Here is a 21,086-nt window from a genome sequence, read left to right as displayed (position 1 = left end):
CGCTTTAAAAATTTGCAAGCATGTCTTTACTGGTCTTGAGACAGACACCTCACATTGATGACAGTTGTACCATGTCTGATATACTTCCACGCCGAATAATTTTACGTATAATTGGCCCAAAGTATTTGATAACCTAAAATGTCTCTTGGGAACCACAACTTCTGACAGCCGAAGAAAACGCGAGACATTTCCACGCCGGCGAAACGCTATATCTCGCTATATTGTAGGCTGTGAACTAAGCGGTTGGTTCAATTTCTCCCGCAGGCGGCGCTGACTCCCAGTGATTGCAGCGCCTCCTGCCAGAGAGCTACAGGCCTATGGGTCCTTCGCGCGGGACACTGCCAATACGGGCCACGGGCTGGAGGTTCCAGAGGAATACGTCGCAAGCAGTATATACATACTTGTTGACACGGCCTACTGAGCATTCAATTGGCTCTCAAATATTGAAGGCCCATTCTGTAGCGGGCCATTTAAGAAGGCCCATTCAAGCATGTGCAGGGTATCTCTGTCTCCGAGGAACATAAATAGCATAACATCAATAGTCTCATTCATGAAAACATTTTTATTTCATAGTTAGTCAACAGAAAACCACACACTTCTCATTTTTCATACAAAAAAGAAAAAAAATTCCCAAGACACACGCTCTCACTCACACAAACAAACAAACAAACATAAAAGAACGGTTCTCTCAAAAAGAAACTTTAGTGCATCCATGAGGGGTCCAAGAAGAACTTGGCTTTCTCACATCCTATTGAAATCTATTACGATGATTTTCTAATCACAAACACTCTAGAGAAGTCCCTACCATTGTCAAAATCAAGGGGTAGACCCCAAACTGTGGCGCATTAAAAGTTCACATACTTTCAATACGGCCACATATAAATATAAAGACTGGAAATATGTACATTGGGGCATGATGCCAGAAACTATAGCAAAAAAAAGAAAAAAAGCACATCACGTGATCACATGAAGGCACATTTGCAAGCACCGAAGTGATTCTCAGTCTGCAGAATCTGGGACGTTTCATGCAGTTTGTAGTTTGGAAAGTTTAAATTGTTCCTTCTAGATACAGAAAATCAAAAGGAAAAGAAGCCTGAAAAGGGGCAGCAGAAGAGGAAACGTAATCTTTGGAACCAGTTCCGGGGAATTTGCTTGAAAATCTATGTACAAAACGTTCTTCGGTGTGATAGAGAGCCAAATACCATTTCATATTTAAAGGGGCTGTGACACATTGAGAGATGTGGTTGTTCACGCGAGCTACAGCAAACCAAAGTATTGAGGGAAATTTTCTACGTGCGTATTGGGTGCGAAGACACTTGAACACACGTACGCGTGAAGCTATGATGTCAGAGCAGCGAGAGCTACGGCCATTCCCTTTGGTAGTCGTAACCACGTGGCCTCTACCGCGCTTCCTCATTCATGGATACGTAAGGCCCCTGTGTTCTAGGGTAAAGACCGTTTTTACCCCCCTCCCTCCCCCATTGTGCATCATCGTTACTTCGGGTGAAACCCGAAAGCTGACTGGCAAGAGTACAATTTCAGCCACTAGAGGACGTTATATTCCGCAGGTCATGGTCATGTAAAACGCGAGAAGCACTCCTTTTCCTTTTTTTTTTTCACTCGAAAATCTGCTTTTCCACATGCTTTTGTCCGATTTTACCCTGTTTCACCGCCCCTGAAATGACACCCGATTTTTACCCCCGATTTAAAAAACAAACCCGAAAACACAGGGCCCTATCATGACACGCCTGCAGTAATATCAGAGCCCGATGACTTTCAGTATTCCCTGTGCCAGTTTTACACGCGTCTTATTTTGCTGTAAAAGTCGGAATGCAGGTTTGCATCGATGCAAATAACAGTCTTTGATTGTTTATCTGGGATAACACGGGACGAAGTGTGGCAACCCCTTTAACAGTTAGAGACGAAGCCTTCATTGCCAGAGAGACAAAACGAAACATAATGTCTATCGGTAAAAGTAAATCAGTCATCTGGATTGAGATTGGGAGGAGGATTTTGATGACTCATGGCATAGGTGGTCTTCATCCTCATAAGGATAGCTATGGTACCTTGACCTTTTGTGACCACGTTTACAGAAGGACACATGTTAGGTACAACTACAGGAAGTGAATCCTATAGTTCTTACACAGCACTGGTATCTTGACTACTTGCACTGTATCTATGGCACAGAATTCTGCATCCACGTCTTCGAGCTCTCATGCAATTCTACATTGGCCCCGAGCTCCAATTTAAGATTGTGTACAAAATGCAACAGTAGCACATGTGCTAGTTATGCAGCTTGCCTTTTTGTCATCATACGGGGTCACTGTAACAATCGTTATAAAGGTAAACATAACTTTATGTCACATTTTCATATTTCTTGCGTCTAAAATTATCATGTTGCACTCTCCTAGATAAACATTTTCTTACAGTTCCATTCACATCCGCATCCTGCTTTGGCAAAGGCAGAGCCCTGATATCTGTGAATACTGAAGGTATTAAAGGCACACAGAATGAGCCCCGCGTCGACGGCGACTCTTTGTTTTAGCATATTCTTCATTCGAAACGTCCAAGACCAAGAGACTCAATAGGCATTCCATCATGAAACACAAGAAACCCCTGATGGCCAGGCCTACATTGAATCATTACGCTTTTGTTTCCTAAATTGCATCCTCGGTACTACATAACCCCACATTCACCACCGACTTTGTTTCGAGCCGGCACTTAATTTCCAGGTTGATGTAGGCTCACCGGCCGCCACTTTGCAAGTTGGTCATTGGCTTGCCGGGGGCCATCTTGGGAATGGCAGGTTTTGTTGGACGTTAGAGGATGCTTCTTAGTTCTAACAATTTTGGTTGATTTGTTCTAGGTGTTGTAAATTACTTTTTAAGGTACGTTGTGTCTTTCCATTTGGTGAAGTCCATCTTGGGCATATCGTCGGACGTACAACCGATCCTTGGGTTTCTGAAAGGCAATAGCACGGAACGTGGTTAGATCTGATAGATACGGGCAGTTATTTTTTGCACTGCAGTCTTTTTTTTACCCACGTGACTCGTGGGTTTATGATTTATGCACTTACTGGTTGGGATCGTGGTTGATTAGAGCTGCAAACTGGATGTCGTTCATGTCGTCACTGTTGTCACAGATAATTCTGCAAAGTCGCATCTTGCGGATTTCGTGCAGTTGTTCTGCGGGAATACAAAACGTTACAAATTACTCTAAAATGCTTTACTTTACTTCAAATATCGCTTGTTGTCCTTCTGCTTGCAATATGTAGTCGTCTCTGTAGTTCTGCCAATCTGCGCACGATGTGCTAACAGACACCTGGGGCCGCTTGCACGGACGATTAAGAGCTTCCTCCGGTGATGTCTTCAGTAGCTTCGGTAATGCCGGCTACAGTCATCAACGCCACTCGCGCGTAAAGCACTACCAAAGCTGCTCAAGACGCCACTGAGGAACGTGTATGCAAGCTGGGGCCCAGAGTCGCCAAAATATTATTCTGGATAGGTACGCGAAAATAATTGCTGACGCGCTCAGCTAAATTACATTGCAACTTCCAATATCGTGGACATCCTTGCACTGTGTCGTTTGTGCAAACTCATTTGTCAACATCGAATGCTGGAATGTTTTAGTTCGGGGTTCGCTCTTCGGTATGTGTCAGGACCGTGTTAAGTAGTGCTGGCCGTGCACAGCGGGCGTGCCAGAGTTGGGGAAACTTGGCAGAGGAATTCCTTACATTGTGCATGTCTGTTACAGCCCCCTGTATTGTTGCTCGTAACTATCTCATGCCGGTGGATGTGTTCCGGACTTGCCCGTCTCTTGCAGGCTACCCCTTTTATCCCTTCCACTCACCCCCACACCGTTTCCATCATGTCACTAATCCCCCATGTGCTGATTTCTCAGCGCTAGTTCTCCTTAGGGCGTTCTGTAACCACCTCAACGGAAAAGAAAGAAGAAAAGGAGTGCCTTACACTCCAGTACATAATGCTGTTACTTTTTTTAAGTAGACGTAAACGAGGAGAACTGGTTGGGATACTGGTAGTGTAGTGGAGGTAAATTGGAGTAGGAGCGTTGAAATGGGGAAGAGGTGCATCACACGCAGTCATATGCTAAACACATTTACCTATTTTTGGACCGTGGGACATAGGTGTCCCACTTCAACTTTAGCATCTCGTTGTTCTTGTTGTCTACAATTGCGTAATCAATATGTACGACACGATCCTATTAGAAGTTTTCGGATAAGCTACGCTGTCGCTTATGCTGTATCTTATTCACACGCAAGAGAAATACTTACCGAGTGTAAAGGAAGATGGCCAGCCTGGGTTTTCGTACCAGAATCGATCTCCACGTCGAATATTGGCAAACTGTTCTGCAATTAGGCATGAGAGAGTAGGACCAAGAACTGCACCCGGTAGAGGGTGTTCTGCAACACCAGCACTCCACAAATCGATGTCGTCAACGTGCCTGCAAGAGGTGATAGTGCTATAGTCTTTCGTACCGCAAATCGCACACTATCACATTTCGAGGATTTCTTGTATTGTCTCCTAAACTATAACGGCACAGATTGCGCACCGTGCTGGTGGGGGAACATAACGTGGCACCGAGAGCAGAAATTATCGTGCCGCTTGTTTGTCGCAGTGTCTGTAATGTTAACGAGTGCTTCTTGTATTGTTCGATGTATGAAGCCATAGGATCTTGTCCGCTTCCTTCTACAAGCACTGCGCACTCTTTTAGAGAGACGCGTATTCTTTCCTCTATTGCTTCACTTGCACTTACTTGTAGACCTGAGTGTATCGATGAATAGTCTTATTCGGCAAAGCACCAGCAAGGTCCCAGAAACCATGAGCCCGAGGAAGGCCGCAGTATTCGCGGAAATCGTTGTAGCCGGGTACACCGGTTTCACGAGCACGTTGAACGTTCAGCGATACCAAGTCCATACCGAAACCATCGCCAGGCTTCTCGAACAGATGGTTCGTCACCTATCAAAGACAAGGGCACCGTAAGCAAGTGGCAAGGTGTGCACTGAATTGTCTGATGAGACGCCAGTGATAGATGATAGACGGAGGCGAAGGCATTGACCTGCCGTGAAAGTACACTTACCTCGGTAGTGATTTCAGGGTCCATCCTATTACACTGTTGGTTGATAAGTCCCATGATGAAAGTGTCCATGACTCCTGGCTTATACAAGTCGTATGGCTGACGCAACAGTCGAGACAGACGAATAGCCTCTGCAGGAAGCATGCGCAGATGCAACGAATAAGTCTCATACGCGTCAACTTTTTTTCTCGTCACGGCGGAAGGCATTTCTTACCGAGCTTCTCGTGGAACTTGTTGTAACGTTCCGTGACATCTGGCAGCAGACTGTGACCGAACCTAAATACAGCGGACTGGAAGGCTTGACGAATGCCAGCGTTCACCTTTGGACTGTAGCCAGTGTAGTAGCCCTGCAGTTATAGTGATATTCCCTGACTGTTACGACCAAGTTTCGTGACAGACTCGAAGCCAGTGAAATCGAGAAAGGTATCTACGAATTGACAATTCCCGACCACCTGGACTTACGTGTTCAACAGGTTCAAGCCCGTACTTCTTCACAGTGTCCGGACCAATGATCATGGGCAGCCATTCGTTTAGAGTGATGTGCTGCACTTCAGCAATGAGCAGATGCCTCGTCTCCTGGTAGAGGGTCTCGTCGTCCCAATGTGGGTTGAGAGCTCCGAATATGGAAGCGATCTTGTTATGCTCTCTCATCCACATGGTGTGCATCACAGTCAAAGCGAGCTGTTCGTTTACACGTTCGTCACCTGCGTATGTGTTAGAGGAACCCCATTTAATTTTCATTATCAAAAGATGCAATTCATATAGAAGGAACGTGCATCTAAACGAGTCCTCACCAGCGTCGAAACAATAGAGGTTTCTTGGCCGAGCCATGCAACCAACGTCGGCTTCGACAGTCTTCATTGGAAGCAAATCCTTCAGGCCGAGATCTCTGTAGAGGGGAGTGGTCTTGAGGCGACCTGAAAACGTTCGTTCAGTTAATGGGGAGTTCGTTGATGTTGCACCATAAAGGGCATGTGTGTAGAAATGTCTCTCATGGGGTGCTTACCTCCTCTGAACTCGCGAAGCCTGCTTGCGATCTCTTGGGTTCCACCGTAGACGAAACCGGCGTCAATGTACGAGGAGAGAGTGTTGATCTGCGAACGTGGGCCTGGAAGGCATTAAAGTGAATATGTTTAAAATGTCGAGATGTCTTATGCAATGCAGTGCGTCTACTGTTCGAACTTGCCCTGCCTCTTTCTATTTGCGACACATGCAGACACACTTGATGAGCAGGAAACCTTGTGGTACGATGTCGCCAGGGTTTTGGGAACATGCTTAGGCGCTATTAATTCGGCAGTGACGGTCCAGGATTGTATAGGACAGTTGTTTTCCAGCAGTGTGAGCGAAACATACAGGTTCTACAGTGTAGTGGGTATTAGCCAGTATAAAATTGAATTTTCGAACGCTCGCTGGAAACCAATGCTACTGTGGCGTCACGGCGCTCGGCCCCGCCACTGGAACAGCTGATTTGAAGCGGGTGGCATCCTTGGGAGACGTCCGCGTGCTCCAGACAACCAATTAGCATTTCGCTTTACTTTTTTTTTCTTTTGTTCGCATCATCGGATGAACGTACACTTGGACGTGAGCAGTGCGCAAGCGTTCGTCTTTTTTTTTTTAATATCATTTCTTGGGAACGTACTGTTCTTCGGCATCTTAGTGTTCACCTTCAGAAATACACACCGAGAGTACAGGAGGGCCGAAGTCCAGCCAGGATCCTGGCGAAGTCCAGACATTTCCGGTTGAAAAACTTGTAGAAAGGATCGTCGTGAGGAATGTCAATCACCATGCAGTTCGGGTGCCTGTGTTCCGGTGGGTACCGACAGCATTCGATATCTTGCCTTTCGTGGTCTGCATAGGTAAAAACAAAAGTATTGTAAAGCGACTGTAGATAGTAGTAGACAATAGATGTACCATCCGCTAAGCGCGCCTTATCTTACTGTTCTTTTTTGAAAAACACCTTAGAAGAAAGACACCTTCGATTACGTAGTAGATTTTTTTCCATTTATCTTATCTAAAAAAAAGTTAAGAAACCGATATAAGATACAGTGCTGGACAAAAGTTTACGGAACACGCTCCGGCGCATTCCTTCCTCAGAATGACACGGTTAGCAGCGAATGGGACCGTACGGGCTTTGAGACGCGTGCCTAGGTAACCCAGTCACCCTTTTGTAAGTCCGTACGATAGCGTTAGATGCCAGCGTTTCACTCTGAGGAAGGAATGCGCAGGAGCGTGTTCCATAAACTTTTGTCCAGCACTGTACAATTGGTGCATGTGTGTCTGTTCGACTCATACTTTTCTCTGCTTTTCACTCCTTTTGTTTTTTCCTCGTGCATGCAAAAACAAAACGGGGCCGGCTTTGGAGGTTCATCCTTCGGCTCTCTTGTTGGTGACCCTATTCGCGGAGGCGCTTACTGGCCCAAGGGCGTCAATATCTGCGTTTGTCTAGCTTACTCGAATGATGTGATCAGTGATGTTTCAGTGATGTTTGCCGCGGCCTAGACACGAAAAAGATGATGTATTGTGACAGTGTCTGTACGGAGCATTGCCGCGGTTGTTCTGCCCGCAACCGTGGATGATCCCCCTTGGCACGGTTCTCTCCTGAGCCCGCAAAAGCGGAACATCCAGAATCGTTACGGACATGTATTGATGCTTGTGATTTATAAAGTTTGTTTGCTAAACACCGGGTACAATGCAATCCGTCAAAGCTTACGCATATTTTGACATCGTTCACCTTTTTAGGTCGTATTGACCCTTGCAACAAGGAAGAATAATAACTCTAAGAGAGGAAAATTGGCGTGATCCATTATCGTTTCGCTTGTCTGTATATTTACGCCTGAGAAGCACTGCATATCGTTCATGTCCGACACATACATATCAAAGGGTAGACCTATACGTGCATGGGGTATTGTAAGCGTACAGGTTATACAGAGACTATAGGCTGAAAGTGCTCGGGGCTTTCCCAGTTGTAAGCTAGCAATTTGTGGTTAATGCCTGGCCCAAATAGTCGTTACCCCCGAATTAGCACCGCTCTCTATCACGTTTTTCTCCTCTCGTGCTGATGCAAATACGAACGGGCAGAAACCTGTTTCGTAGCATATAAAAAGCCCCGAACTCCAACACTGAATGTGTAAAATTGGAACTGGAACGACATCTGGCTAAAGATGTGAGCTTGTAATCGGGGACAGACAAAGGAATTAGCTATGGGAGGCCTCCCAGCGATTATCGCTATGTAGTGCACATCGGCTGTTTCAAGATGATGGCTTTCCTCTCAGGATTATTTTTTGTTCAAGTCGAGTGCGGAAGGAACGACTGCGGCTAGCATTCATCCTCCTAGTATACGACAGAATGACGTAGAAGCGAGTTGACAGAGGTGGCTCTAAAGCATGAGAGCCTAATCGATATGTATACCCATCACAAATATACGAATATCTATGCGAACCCACTCTGTAGACGACGAGGGGTCAACAAGTAATTGCAGAATTTCAAATGCACCGCTTTTACCTGTTGCAACACCACAAAACCCAATGGTGACATTTCCTCTTTCAGTTCGTTTCTCTTCTTTCTATTTAACATCCCCCCCAGTGTTGAAGGAGCAATGCAGACTCCCTCCATAAATTTTTCGTTTTTCGTTGTTGCGTTATTATGCAATATGTAGCATGCGCTCTTGCGCAAGAACGATGCTGTGCTTCGTAACAGGTCAACACCGTGTGACTGGCTTAGGCGATCGCATAACGCTTCCGAACCACAAAGTAGTCGCCCGCCACGATCTCGTACGCCGTACTCTCAATATGCGGACTACATCATCCGCAGGCGGAATCTGTAACTGCAGCTCTTGAACTGTCTCGAAGTATAGTAGCTGACGCTTAGCGCGCGCGACTGATTTGCACGCCTTCTAGATACCCTTCCACTCCTTCAGAGAGCCCTTAAGTGAATGAGGGATGCTGACGTCACTTTGTGACGTGGAGAGTACGCTGCGTCGTGCCCGTAGCAGAATTTCCAGTGGGAAACGCGACCTCGCGGCTGCTCGCTATGGCTGTGTTGTGTTACACGGACAGTAGACAGCACCGGGCCTCAAGTTCACGCAGCACCGCTCATGACTGCTTTCTTACGACGTTTCTGTAAATCCAATTGCGAAGTGATCAGGCACCGTATGTCGATATGGATGATGCGGGGTTCGAAGACTGCGAAACATCGCCTCCTGGCTCCTTCGTGTGACGTACTCAAGCTTAATTACTGTCACTGGCGGCACGGCCGGGATCTGGGCAGGGCGCAACAGTGCGGCTGATACTGAATCGGGAAAAGAAAGTACGACGGCAGAAACGCTAAGCACGATGAACTCACCTTAGGGTGGCTCATTTAAACAATAGAAAAACGAAAAGAAAAAGTAACGCAAGAGGTATAAGCACCCGTATATTATGTACGTGTTTTTACATCATTTCGTATCCGTAGGTATCTTGTTTCTCCTAAACGATGGTTAAACTAACAGAATGACACCAACACCAATAGCCAAAAGGCAACTTGGGCCAACACCACTAGGCCCAAGTTGCCTTTCTGATACACAAGTAAACTGCAGAAGAATCCAATGACAGGAAGTGACGGCATATCTTGCACGTCTTCTGGTACACAAGCAAGCCAGAACTGGCGGGTGCGTCTCCACAGGGGATGTTTACAACTTGGACTGTGTGAGAAGTAGGTTAAGCGACAAAGTGTCATCAATGTACAGCTCTTGCTGAATTGTAAAGGAAATTTCGTTTAATAACCGCGTAGTCGTCCTGTGACGCGATAATGGATGTGTTGTGTTCAACTTGTCACTCCTTCTTGGACGGCAAACGTTCATGTGACGTACGTTATGCGTAACACTTAACCGCGTTCAGGAACGTTAGACAGCATAATTGCGTCCCCTCGTCTCGAGGAACCCTAAGAAGCGAACGAACCTTGTCTTGACCCGAGCAATGGGGCTGGAGTATCGCCTTTGGCGGTGGAACACCCCACTCATTATGACCTCTCTCACGATCATAGTTGTGTCGCGACGTAGAGCCCCGAATTATTATTACCCATCTCGAAAATAAAGCTGTTGCTGCTGTTGTCTCGACCTATGCCTCGGCAATGGGCTCCGCCAATGGTGTGCCTGAGGCCCGCAGTCACCCTTAATCGTTTAAAACCGCCTTTTGAGCCCGTTGGTGCATCATTAATATTGGTAAAAGCGCTAAAAGACAAAGGCCGAACACCGAGCGCCAATCGGCCTTAATCGGAACATGTACTTTGTCTGCGTACAAGGAAGGGTGTCGTTCGCAATCATACCAGTGCATGGTTTGAGTACATGACTTGACGTACTTTGAACGCTCGTGATCGCGAATACTCCACCTTGATGACACTGGACATAGCAGTCATGACTATCGGTCTCTGCTACCGGTTATCTTATATTTTCGCCTGACAAAAAGTAGTGGGCAACCGTTTCTGCACATAGAACGATGTCGTAAAGTCCTCAGAGAAATCAAAATGATAATTCGGAGACCTTACTTCGCGACGTAGTTACCATTATGCGCTACGCCATAGGATTTGATCCGTGGTTTCAATTGACCCTCCAGAGGGCTTTCTAACGTGCGTTGCAAACCTCGTACTTAGCATCCCCTGCTGAAGACGATTTGTGTAAACAACTTGTGCCATGCTGCGAACTTGCTGGCGTCCTTGTCCGCGTTCGAACCCGCAACCTCTGGGTCATAAAGCAAGCACGAGGACATCTTAGAACTGATCTACCGAAGCCGGCAAAGTCCCCCAAGGAAACACTCAAAGGAACAACAGTCGTAGGTAGGATTGTAGGTAGGATCCGCGCTTTGTTTCATCATCATAGCTGACACCGTTTCTCAACAAAGGCAGGATCCAATTGGTATTCGTATAGCCCTTTGAACGTTGCCATATTCTTGCACGACCCGCGCTGACTGTGTCCACACGTGCAAGACCCACTTTTACGACATGCGAGCTGGACTTGTCTTTCACCTCTATATTTAGTTAATTGGCACAGGTGGCTGCGTTGGCACAATACATAACGGAGTCACCAGAACGTGTAATGCTAATTTAGCGTAGATTTACACGGAAGTTAGCACTGCTAATAATTTCCTCCACCCGATGTTCTATGACGGTGGAAGCAATCTTTCTTTTCCCCCACATTGGTGTCCGCCTCTGCCGAGAACGTACCCGAGATCTTACCCTCAGTAAGCCGGCACGCGATCGAGAACATCCTCTTAAGAACAAACACGTTCCTCTTGTCACTGCCATGTGATATGAAAGAAACAAAAGGAGCCACACGTGCGGCCGTGATGCATCCCGATCTTCCACGCTCTCTCCGCAACTTAAGCGGTAATGGGGTGAAGCTTACAAGCGCACTGCCGAGAAACCAGACCGATCGTGAGGGTACATCGGGCGTGCGAAAACAGTAACTTCCCGCCACGTTCCTTCCTGGTGCATAAATAATAATGTGCACGCATAGGCGAGACACACACACCTTTCTACCGGTCACGATACAAATTCATGCGAAGGATAGGGGCATTGTACGTTGATATTGGTTTCATTTGGTCTCTGTAGTGGATTATTGTGGGTTGTGCGCCGTGTAGAGCTTCAGTTGCCTTTGTGCTGTGTCGTGGTGGCTGTGAGGAAGGAAGGTGTATTGTAGCGAGGATTAATGTAAGGGCTATTATGGGCTAGAACGAGTAATGGCACTGTATAGTGCAACCCTTGAAAAGACAGCGAAGAAAGAAAGCAGGTTCAGTTTGTTTGTTTCTTTTTACAGTCTGTACTAGGCGTGTCATAGATTAGTCGTTCGAACAAAGCGATGAGGAAGTCTAATCAAATGACGTTGGCCAAGCTAATGAGATGAGTTTTGAGGCATACAGCCCTGGTTCCATTTTTTTCTCAATGGAATCTGCCTGTGTCGGTGGGTAACTAGTCCACATACAGTAAATGCCCTTTATAACGAAACCGCTTTATTCGAATTATAGATTCATTCGAAGTTATACACAGTCCCGGCCGATATACGTAAGTTTCGAAGCGGATTACTCGAATTGTACCCCGAGACCGTTCCGCTATAGAGTAACACAAGCCGGCCTGGCTAAATCCAGCCCATGTATTTTTCTGTTTTTTTTAAGATCTAAATTAAAAAGCAAGCTACAGAGGTGCTCATCACCAGGATATCCCTTGTTTGAAAACTTGTTTTCAGACTCCCGTGGCGTTACCGCGCGCTTCTGTGGCCACTGTCACTGTTTTTGTAGGACTTTCGCGTATGTCGAATTAGCGCTTATATGTTAAGGGAAGAGCCATAGGACGAGAGCCACCAATATTTCGAACAGGGACTGTTCTTTATCTTCTGCTCAGAAGAAGAAGAACAGTTTCTGTTCGAAATATCGGCGACTCTCGTCCTGTGGCACTACCCTTAATATTTCCTTACCCGTTCGCAGGATTTTTTACCTGTCTACGTACCACTTATATGGAATTTCTTCCGGTGGCGTTGACTTCGTTATAACGAGGATTACCTGTATTTAACTGTTTACTTATTTCATTGTTTCTGTGGGACTTCCGCTTATGTCAAACTAGCGCTTATATGAAGAAAGAAGGAAGTCACTGGAAAGGTTAGCCAGCTGTTAGTTGTGTAGCGCCTATATGTTAAGGGTAGAGAGCGCCGATATTTCGAACAGAGTCTGTACTTTATGCCTAGAAGAAGAACAGAACAGAACAAAAAACAGTTTCTGTTCGAAATATCGGCGGCTATTCTCCTGACGGTCTTCCCTTAACATCTCCTACCTGTCCGCTGGATTTTTCACCTCTCTACGCACCGCTTGTATGGAATTTTCTGCCGGTGCCGTTGACTTCGTTATGAGGAGGATTTACCGTATTTCTTTCGATTCATGCGCATCACTATTTCCCGTAGTTTCACACGAGACTCCATGTTGCCGACGATATTTCCTGTTAGAACAACGCCGACCGACCTGTTTGCGCGAGACTGGAAACGGTTATTTTAGGATATAGGTAAGGTACTCTATCATATATCTGACACTGGTATGGACATCTGATGGTTATGCGTTTCTGACTTCCTTTACCCCGATTATGCACAATTTCTTACACTCATCCAGGACGACTATAGCTATGGCGGATTCCCGCTTGCGGATGACTTCCGTTTCATTACGCTTAATGGCCAGAGCGAGGCCTTACTGTTCATTTGCACGGTGATTCCGTAGTATGTGATGCAACAGATAAACAAATATATGTAAAATCGGCCTGTGTTGGACACACAGATAAACTGTGTTGTGCCCATCCCAATCTGACACCTCACCATCTGTAGGCTCTTTGGAGTTCATTTAGCTTTAGTTTTTTCATTTTTATTTATTCTTTTCACTGATGGTAAGAGAGCCCAGTGTTGACGCAAGCCTGCCTATACACCTGAACACCTACGGGCTATAGGTCATGATGAATCGAACGCAGTCGTCCGAGCAGGCGCCGAGGCCTGTATCTTGTAAGACATTGAACCTTGCCTGCCATGCAACTTTAGTGCCGGTTTTGCCTGTAGTATGCAGATGCCGCCGCGATGAACGTAGCCGAAGCAAGCGCCCAAATAGACGCTGCGATACCGATTTTCTCGTTGTACGGCTTCGAAGTACTGTAGGGCGTCTGATAAATGATCTGCTACTCGGTTTTCTAGGCTTTCATTACATTGTAATTCCCGCGTAACCAGGCGGCCAGCCGTGAATAACATCCATGACTGTGATTCATGGATGCTGATTTCTAAATAAAGTGGGACAAAAAAAAAAAAAAGACCGTAAAATGACCCAGTTCCTGTCATTCTGTAAAGTAAGCTGTACATTTGTAACGACTTGTTAACGATGATGTTAGCACTGCTGTGTACTGTGAAAACAATGTAGAATAACATGTGGCAGGTGTACTAATATTTTACTATTTTACTGCTAATATTTTACAAAGAACCTCCTCTTTTTTTCCCATAGTGAGGGCCTGTAACCGCCCCTGCACTACATCGAGACGAAGAAACGGCTTAATATGAGGTATGTATCATTTAGGTTTAATACGAAATTAGATTATATGTCGTCCCATTACGGTACTTCACGGTGGACGACGGTACGAGTACTGTCATACGTATACGTAGTTGGTCGGTTATGCTGCTGACATATTGACAAAACGGAAGGGAAATAATATTATACCGCGACATTTGTCAAAAAAGAAAGTAAACGTGATCGCAGCCATGACTTGCTTAAACAAGTTCTGCTTAGCCTTAACTATCTGGTGGTCTAGATCTACAAATTGACCGGCATTTTTCGCCCTGTAATTAAATGTGACGGATTCACCTCCGTCAGGAACAGGACACTCCGAAACCAAAATGCGTGCCCCGCTTTAAACCTGCTTGGCTACATAGATGCGCCTCTTCACCCGGAAGGGCATACTTCGAAAGTTTTTCTATAGCTGTCTCTGGGGGGTCGGGCAGCAACCTAAGAACGTTGAAATGTCAGAAAGGGAGACGTTGAGTGTACGGAACGTTTCTTCGAGGAAGCTATGGTTAGCATGAAAGTCACGCATTTTGGAAGACTCGGTTGCGGTTTTGGCGTCAGCTCCGATAAATCGCCCGCGTTTCGACCGCCTTTTTTCCGCATGATCATCTGATAGGGGAGATTTAAATTGATTGCAGAATACTTATCTGATTTGGCGGGCTATGCGGTTGGCGCTTGGTGTGACTACACCCTATCTAAAAGGCGAGTGCATTGTATTTCGTTTCTGGGTGAAACCGTGATCCATTCTTCTAGACGTCGTAACCTTGTGACGATCTACATTTCCTCAATGATAGCGTTACTACCGTTCGTTACCGCAAGATAAATGTTCCCACCATTTTGCGGGAACGACGTAGTAACTGCAGGGAATGGCATTCCTGGCCATATGGCTCAGTTGACCGCGCATCCTTCCTGTGCGCCCCGAGGACAGAGGACCATCGCTGCTGGAGTCTTTCCCCTAAATATTCACCTGGAGATACCGGATTACAGCAATGTTCTGTAGGTTACAAGTAAAATTTTACATCTACGGGCATGCATCCCGGTGGTGAGAACTACCACGCCGCCAAAAATGTCACGGCGGTACCTCGGTGCCATGCTGCACGTATCACCCTCTCATAACACATGTCACGCCTCTAACTCTCCTCCGAGTCTCTGAAGAGGGTCAACGCACTTATCGGTTTCAAAACAGAACAAGACGTCACGCGTTGACAGGCGAGGAAGGGGTACTTAGGCTCAATTACGAATCGTGTTGCTTTTCCTTTTCACTTCTTCCACCGTCTGAGACAGCAAGTGGAGAGGTGTCAAGAGATTCAGAAAGGATCCAGTTCAGGCGAGTTGATCAGTGGCGTGTAGACGACGGGGGGCACTGCCTTCGAGGCGTCAACGTCTCTTTGAGACGCTGCATCTGAAGCACCATAGCCGAGAAACGATGCGGCCATACGCATTCAATCTGCAGTACGGTAATATAATTTTGCCATCCTTCAAAAGCCATCAGTGCCCGTGTATGCGTTAGCTCCAAATGAAGTCAGATCAGAGGAAAACTAAAAATGAAGTTTCTTTGGTCTCCTTTCGGTCCAGGCACACTGGACTTAAGTGCTGGAAGCAGCCCGGTCGGGATAACAAACGATGATGTGGTCTCATTGTAGCGAGCCTCGGATAAACCTTGACAAGCATTTCTTATACTCCATGAGCGACATGGGCGACTCTCGGCGAATTCGATCGGGGGCGGCATTTGTCCGCTCCGCGGTTTGAGGAGGCGTGCTTCACTGGATCTGACTGGTCGATCTTGATTGGATTCGCATGTTTCGCTTGTCGTTGTGAGCTAGACTCGCTTCGCGGCGGAGCACTCTTTCTTGCTGTGCCGAGAAAGCTATGATTCAACCGGAACTCCAACATTTCACCGTCGTCGCTTCCGGATCTTGTGAGGCCAAGCAACTTCGTGCGAGGTTGCCGGACGTGGTTGACCTGTAGCGGATACGGATGCTCGCTCCAGGTTGACAAGTCGGATTCACCAATCAATCAAACTATTGGAACGCGAAATATCCTGTGTAGTATAGCATCGTGCAGTGACACCGGTGTTCTCAAGACCTGCATGTACACGCTTTGTGCATTCGCGGGCTGCTTGACGTCGTCTGCTACGAGCCCACTTTTGCTACTGTTTTCATGATTTCAATACTTTTCGGTTGGCAACACAGGTATAAACGCAGCAACGCTGTCTGCGTTCCTGTTGACTTTACTATACAACAGGTAACAGAGGCAAGGGCCCAAGCACGCAGTACCGACCTGTAGTGGCGCCATTTCGGACGGTACTGTGCGGTTTTGTTTTCACTACTAATCGGACGCAATTACATATGAATAACTAACGTCTGCAAGCTATCTGCCGAACATAGTATTTTGGTGGGGCCCCTCGCTCTGCTTTGTGGACGTTACTGGCACCTGTATACCTAGTAGAACACTTCCATCGTAGGCCTTCTTCGACTTACGGGCCATGGTACCCAGCCTTTTGTTTTTCCTTCTTCCACCCCCATTTTGCTTAGCCATCCAGCCGGTTAATCACCGCAAGCCAGCTGTTCTAAGGAAGCGATAACTTTCGCAACATGACAGGCTGCCTGACTTCCTTCAAATCCTTCTTCGGTGTCCTTCCTCTATTGCTAGAGGCCAGAACAGACAGTGTTTCCTACACCTCCTACTACTGAAGTATACAGCAAGCTTGTCGAACAAAACACACGCGATGATGCTATGGATGATTAGCGCGTATATTCGGAACCCGTAATTGCTCGGAAGCGCTGCTCGCAGAAAACTCGCTCGAGGCATTTGAAATGGAACTGTGACAACGTGAAGGATGACGAGGGAGGGTGGGGCTGCTACTAGTTTTTTATTTTTTTTATTTATTCCCATTGTGTTATTTGCACGACCCCGTTTCTCTCGCTATTTTAGAGCAAGGTTTCTCGATTGCTAAACAGCAGACGCCTTCTTCGGGGACAGTTCTTCTTTCCATCTGGACTCGCGTGTTGAGGAAGTGTAAGAGTTAGAAAGTATGGAGAAGTTGCGTGTGGTGGAGGTTTTTTTTGTTTGTTTGTTCTGGTTCCGGTGTAATTTATGCGTTTTTGCGTCTTGCGGCGCGGCTGGTAGTAGAATGGAAGAATATTTAGAAAGGGAGATAGCGTGGCCGTGTGCTGCATGCTGAAGTGGGGGTCCTTTTATGTGAACGTCCTCACTTTCTGGGCGTCGTTTCGTGCGTTCTTGATGCGTTACTTTTGATACAGGCAATTTTAGAAGAAGAAAAAAAAGTATCCAAGCGCTGTGGATGCCTGATACAAAAATCAAGGGGTGCTGCTGCCCATACCCAGAACCGAAACTGTGTTTTGCGCAACGCGCAGAGACAGTTTCGTCTTTTTTTCAGAGCGCAAAAGTGCTCGGGTACCCTATTCTGAAAGTACCCATCGGCTTGTTGGCGAGACAGGCCATTCCTGTTCGTCTGGTAAAACTGGAGCCTAGAGTTTCCGCACGCTTTCATTAACATATTATTAAAAAAAAAGGAAAAAAAAAGAAGAAAGCATCGTTTTCCTTCTTCTTAACCATTTCGATGCCCAATCGTTTTCTTTTTTTTTTTTTTACGTTTTCGTAGGACAAGTATATTCGTACTTCTCACACATTGTTACTTTCTTGTGTGGGCGATATGTTATCACGCCCCACACTTGTTATAGATATTACTGTCCTATTTAAAGTTATTTCCAAGCAAATATTACCGTGACGTTTCTGCAATAATGTAATCTCTCCGTTGCTGTCCATCACGCCGAACACTGTGCTACAACGATGACATGTAAGTCGACTTAACTCACGCGTTCAACCTGTCAATATCTTTTTTTTTTTTAAAGTTCCGCTCTAGCACCACGGCGTACTGGCGTGCACAGATGTAGAGAGAACAGCGAAAATCAGTGAGAAACAGAGGATAATATATGCGTCCCGGACCGACTTTAGGAGGGACAGGTCCGACATCCGTCCGGAACGTCCGCAGGAAAACCGAGGGAAAAACTCATACCGAGCAGCTCGTGGACTGGATTCGAACCCTTCACCTCCAAGTCTTCAGCGTGAATTTAGAGCTATACCACCAACGAGCGAGTACAGTAAGCAATCGGCGATGCCGCCTCTGGTATCGTGCACTATGTAGGCCCACAACATAACGGAGAGAAAGAAAGCATTATTGACGGCGCTTATCAATCCAATTAAGCTACGCTCCATGAGCGACATAAAAGAGAAAAAAAAGAAGGAAGGAAAAGCAGCATGCACGTGGGAAGAGAACGCGAACACATTCCTCCAGTCATTAATTAATGCCAATTACCCGTATGCTGAGGCGGCTGCGGATTTCACGAAGGTCACTCTGATGCCACGTTTACGTCACGCATTAACTTGCATTATTTTTTCCTTCACGAGTTGTGCGCCCTATAGCAGCACACGTGGCGGTGAGCGATTTGACGACGAGGCCCCCGTTATCCGTTCTATCGTCGCCACCGCACTTACCAGGGCCCAAATGCGGCTGCCCGCAGCGAGTGGCTCTGGGCGAAGGAGTGGTCCGCTATAACGGTATCGCTATTTGCCTTGCCCCAGCACGGCCTTACGAGGTCTCACCAAGGTCGACCTGTTTCCTGTCTGGCGTTCCGGGAGGTCCGCGTTACGATTGACAGCTAGAGCGCAGTATGCGACTGCTAGAAGGTGAGGCCAGGGTGGTTCCATCGAGTCCTGATGAATGGTCTTGTGTGAATGTGCATGCAAGGGCGGGGAAAGTCCTGTTAAAGCGACGAAAGGGTTAAGGCTGGTGATGAACTGGGTGGGCTGTGGGGCAGTGTAGGGTGGATGTAATCGGAGACACGGAATTGGGGTCGAGGCAAGAAATGGTCATGAGGGTATGGGATGAGGGCTTCTTGTGTTTCTGAGAAGAACCATATCGCCGGTTATGCTGGCTGAGGCTTCTCCTGTAGGTTTTCCCGCAGGCTTTTCCCGCAGGCGCAGTAAATGTGAACATGTACACATTTCCAAGCTACAGCTTTCTACTGATATCAAGGAGATTTACGTTGTGGTATTCAGATGTTCCCACCTCTTTGCTGGTGCCATGTATAAGTTGCTCTGGAAGTTTGAGATCTCTGTGTAGTTCTGAAGGAACGGCATTGGGAACGAACTTCTATTACCAATACCGTCGTCGTTCATCACGCACAAAACGAATCTGTGACCTTGCAAACGCGACGAAATTAAAAACTAATCAGTAGAGCTTGTGCTTGATTGGTGTTGGTTCAGAAACGCGGTCGCAATCAGCTTTCGCGACCTTCTATGATCTACAGGTAATCGAACATCGGAACTTATTTATTCATTTTGTTTTACGTGAAAATAGTACTAAAGGTGTCTGGGCTTGTAGATTAGGCAAGATGAATGAAGCCGTGAAAGTGTTTTTATTCTTGACACATCATGGATACAGCGTATTATTTAGTGTCCGTTTTCTTGGGCGGGGCCCGGTACGACTCCGTGTTCGATTGCACGTAAGACAACTGTGTTTGTTAGGCGTTCACGTTCAGTGGGAAAATCCCGGTCGCTGAGGCAATGAAAAGGCAGCATTCCTGCACGTCCTCATTAATAATGCAGGCTGCTGCCTTTGACATGTTACAGGGAGGTGAATTCGAACCTCTTCTTTCGCTCGGAAAGGGAGAGGGTGCTTTTTCCATCGCCTGATCTAGATTCTATCTATGAAAACAAAGTCAGCACGTTGGAATGAAACAAGAGGTATATGTTATACCGACTCTTTGGCCGACGAAACTTTTCCTCTCGACCAAGGAGAATCGCTAAGCGAATATTTATTTAAATTGAAATCGTTTTATTGTCCAGTATAATGAGGGTCTCTGGAGCAAAAGCGTCAGTCTGACGAGGCTCTAGAGCACAGAGTCCGTACTATAAAAAAAAAAAAACTTATAAAAATGAATTGGTTAGTCTACTAGGTGTCGGAGAGATCTGCGACATACTTTTGTTGTATGTTAGGATGCGCGCACATGTTGTTTGTTCTTCACTTCGTGTATGATAGCTTTGACTACTATACTGTGCGGTAACTATACTATAGTTACCGCATCGCATCATAGTCTGATCGGAAGCAATGCCGGAAGCAATGTGAATTCGAAAGACGAGGCGATCTCTCCTCATTCTTTTTTTTTTAAATCTAATCCCATCCAACCCGCTATTCTAAGCCTTCTCGACGTGTTTTCCTCTCGTCATCCTCACTTAGCTGCGTATTAATCCAATTCGTTCCATAAAACGAGCCAGTATATCCGTTCAGCCTTTAAATGTCACTTGCTGCGTGGTGTGCTGCTGGAGGCCACGCGATGTCCTTGTCCAAGTCGAGCGACCTCCGTGTTGCGATGTAATGTGTGCTTTAAGCCAGTGATGTATCTCGAAATATTTTTGAACTTATGGCGTTCATTATATACATTTTATGCACATCATCGAAGATATTTTTGTAGTATAGTTATTGTCTTCACGACTGAGAGTGAAGTCTTTGGATGGATAAACATGACACGGTGTGCCTGGTGCTTAAAAATTTTCCCCCCGCATGAAGAGAACATAAATCCAGAGACAGCCCTGAAATGCGGGGCTGTCTCTGGGTTCAAAAAAACGGTAGAAGATGAGTAAGGAAAGTACTTGGGTAACTTTTCTGCTACTTGTGACTTCGTATTGTGTGCTTCTACATGGCGGTAGCTACTTTTCTACGGGTATCACTGGGAAAAGCAACGTTTTTTTTTTTCTTCTTGTCGTCCGCCTGTGACAAACTGCACGCAGAACTCGCCCATAAAGCTCTTCCGCAAATCAGGATATTTTTGTATTGGCTCCAATTAAATCATTAAGTGAGAATAATTACGGGGTAGTTAAACATCAGCTCTTTGGGGCGAAAAAGGAAAAAAAAAAAAGAAA

At 46.3% G+C, this 21,086-nt stretch overlaps 1 protein-coding gene across 1 annotated transcript in view; it reads right to left on the bottom strand.

The window, feature by feature from the left end:
* Positions 1-547: 547 nt before the first annotated feature.
* Positions 548-21,086, bottom strand: part of LOC135393793 (chorion peroxidase-like) — a 104,949-nt gene continuing 84,410 nt past the window's right edge. Inside the window, exons 6-15 of the mRNA XM_064624065.1 lie at positions 6,775-6,942; positions 6,101-6,202; positions 5,889-6,011; positions 5,557-5,798; positions 5,309-5,441; positions 5,098-5,225; positions 4,774-4,976; positions 4,292-4,461; positions 3,077-3,185; positions 548-2,961 (exon numbers count right to left, since the gene is read on the bottom strand). Of these exons, the coding sequence (XP_064480135.1) occupies positions 2,877-2,961; positions 3,077-3,185; positions 4,292-4,461; positions 4,774-4,976; positions 5,098-5,225; positions 5,309-5,441; positions 5,557-5,798; positions 5,889-6,011; positions 6,101-6,202; positions 6,775-6,942 (1,463 nt within the window). The 3' untranslated portion in view covers positions 548-2,876. The remainder of the gene's footprint in view (positions 2,962-3,076; positions 3,186-4,291; positions 4,462-4,773; positions 4,977-5,097; positions 5,226-5,308; positions 5,442-5,556; positions 5,799-5,888; positions 6,012-6,100; positions 6,203-6,774; positions 6,943-21,086) is intronic.

The sequence above is a fragment of the Ornithodoros turicata genome, chromosome 5 (assembly GCF_037126465.1).
Source record: "Ornithodoros turicata isolate Travis chromosome 5, ASM3712646v1, whole genome shotgun sequence".
In the NCBI taxonomy this organism is placed as follows: Eukaryota; Metazoa; Arthropoda; class Arachnida; order Ixodida; family Argasidae; genus Ornithodoros; species Ornithodoros turicata.
Note: the sequence above shows the minus strand (reverse complement) of the source record. Positions and strands in the feature narration are given on the sequence as shown.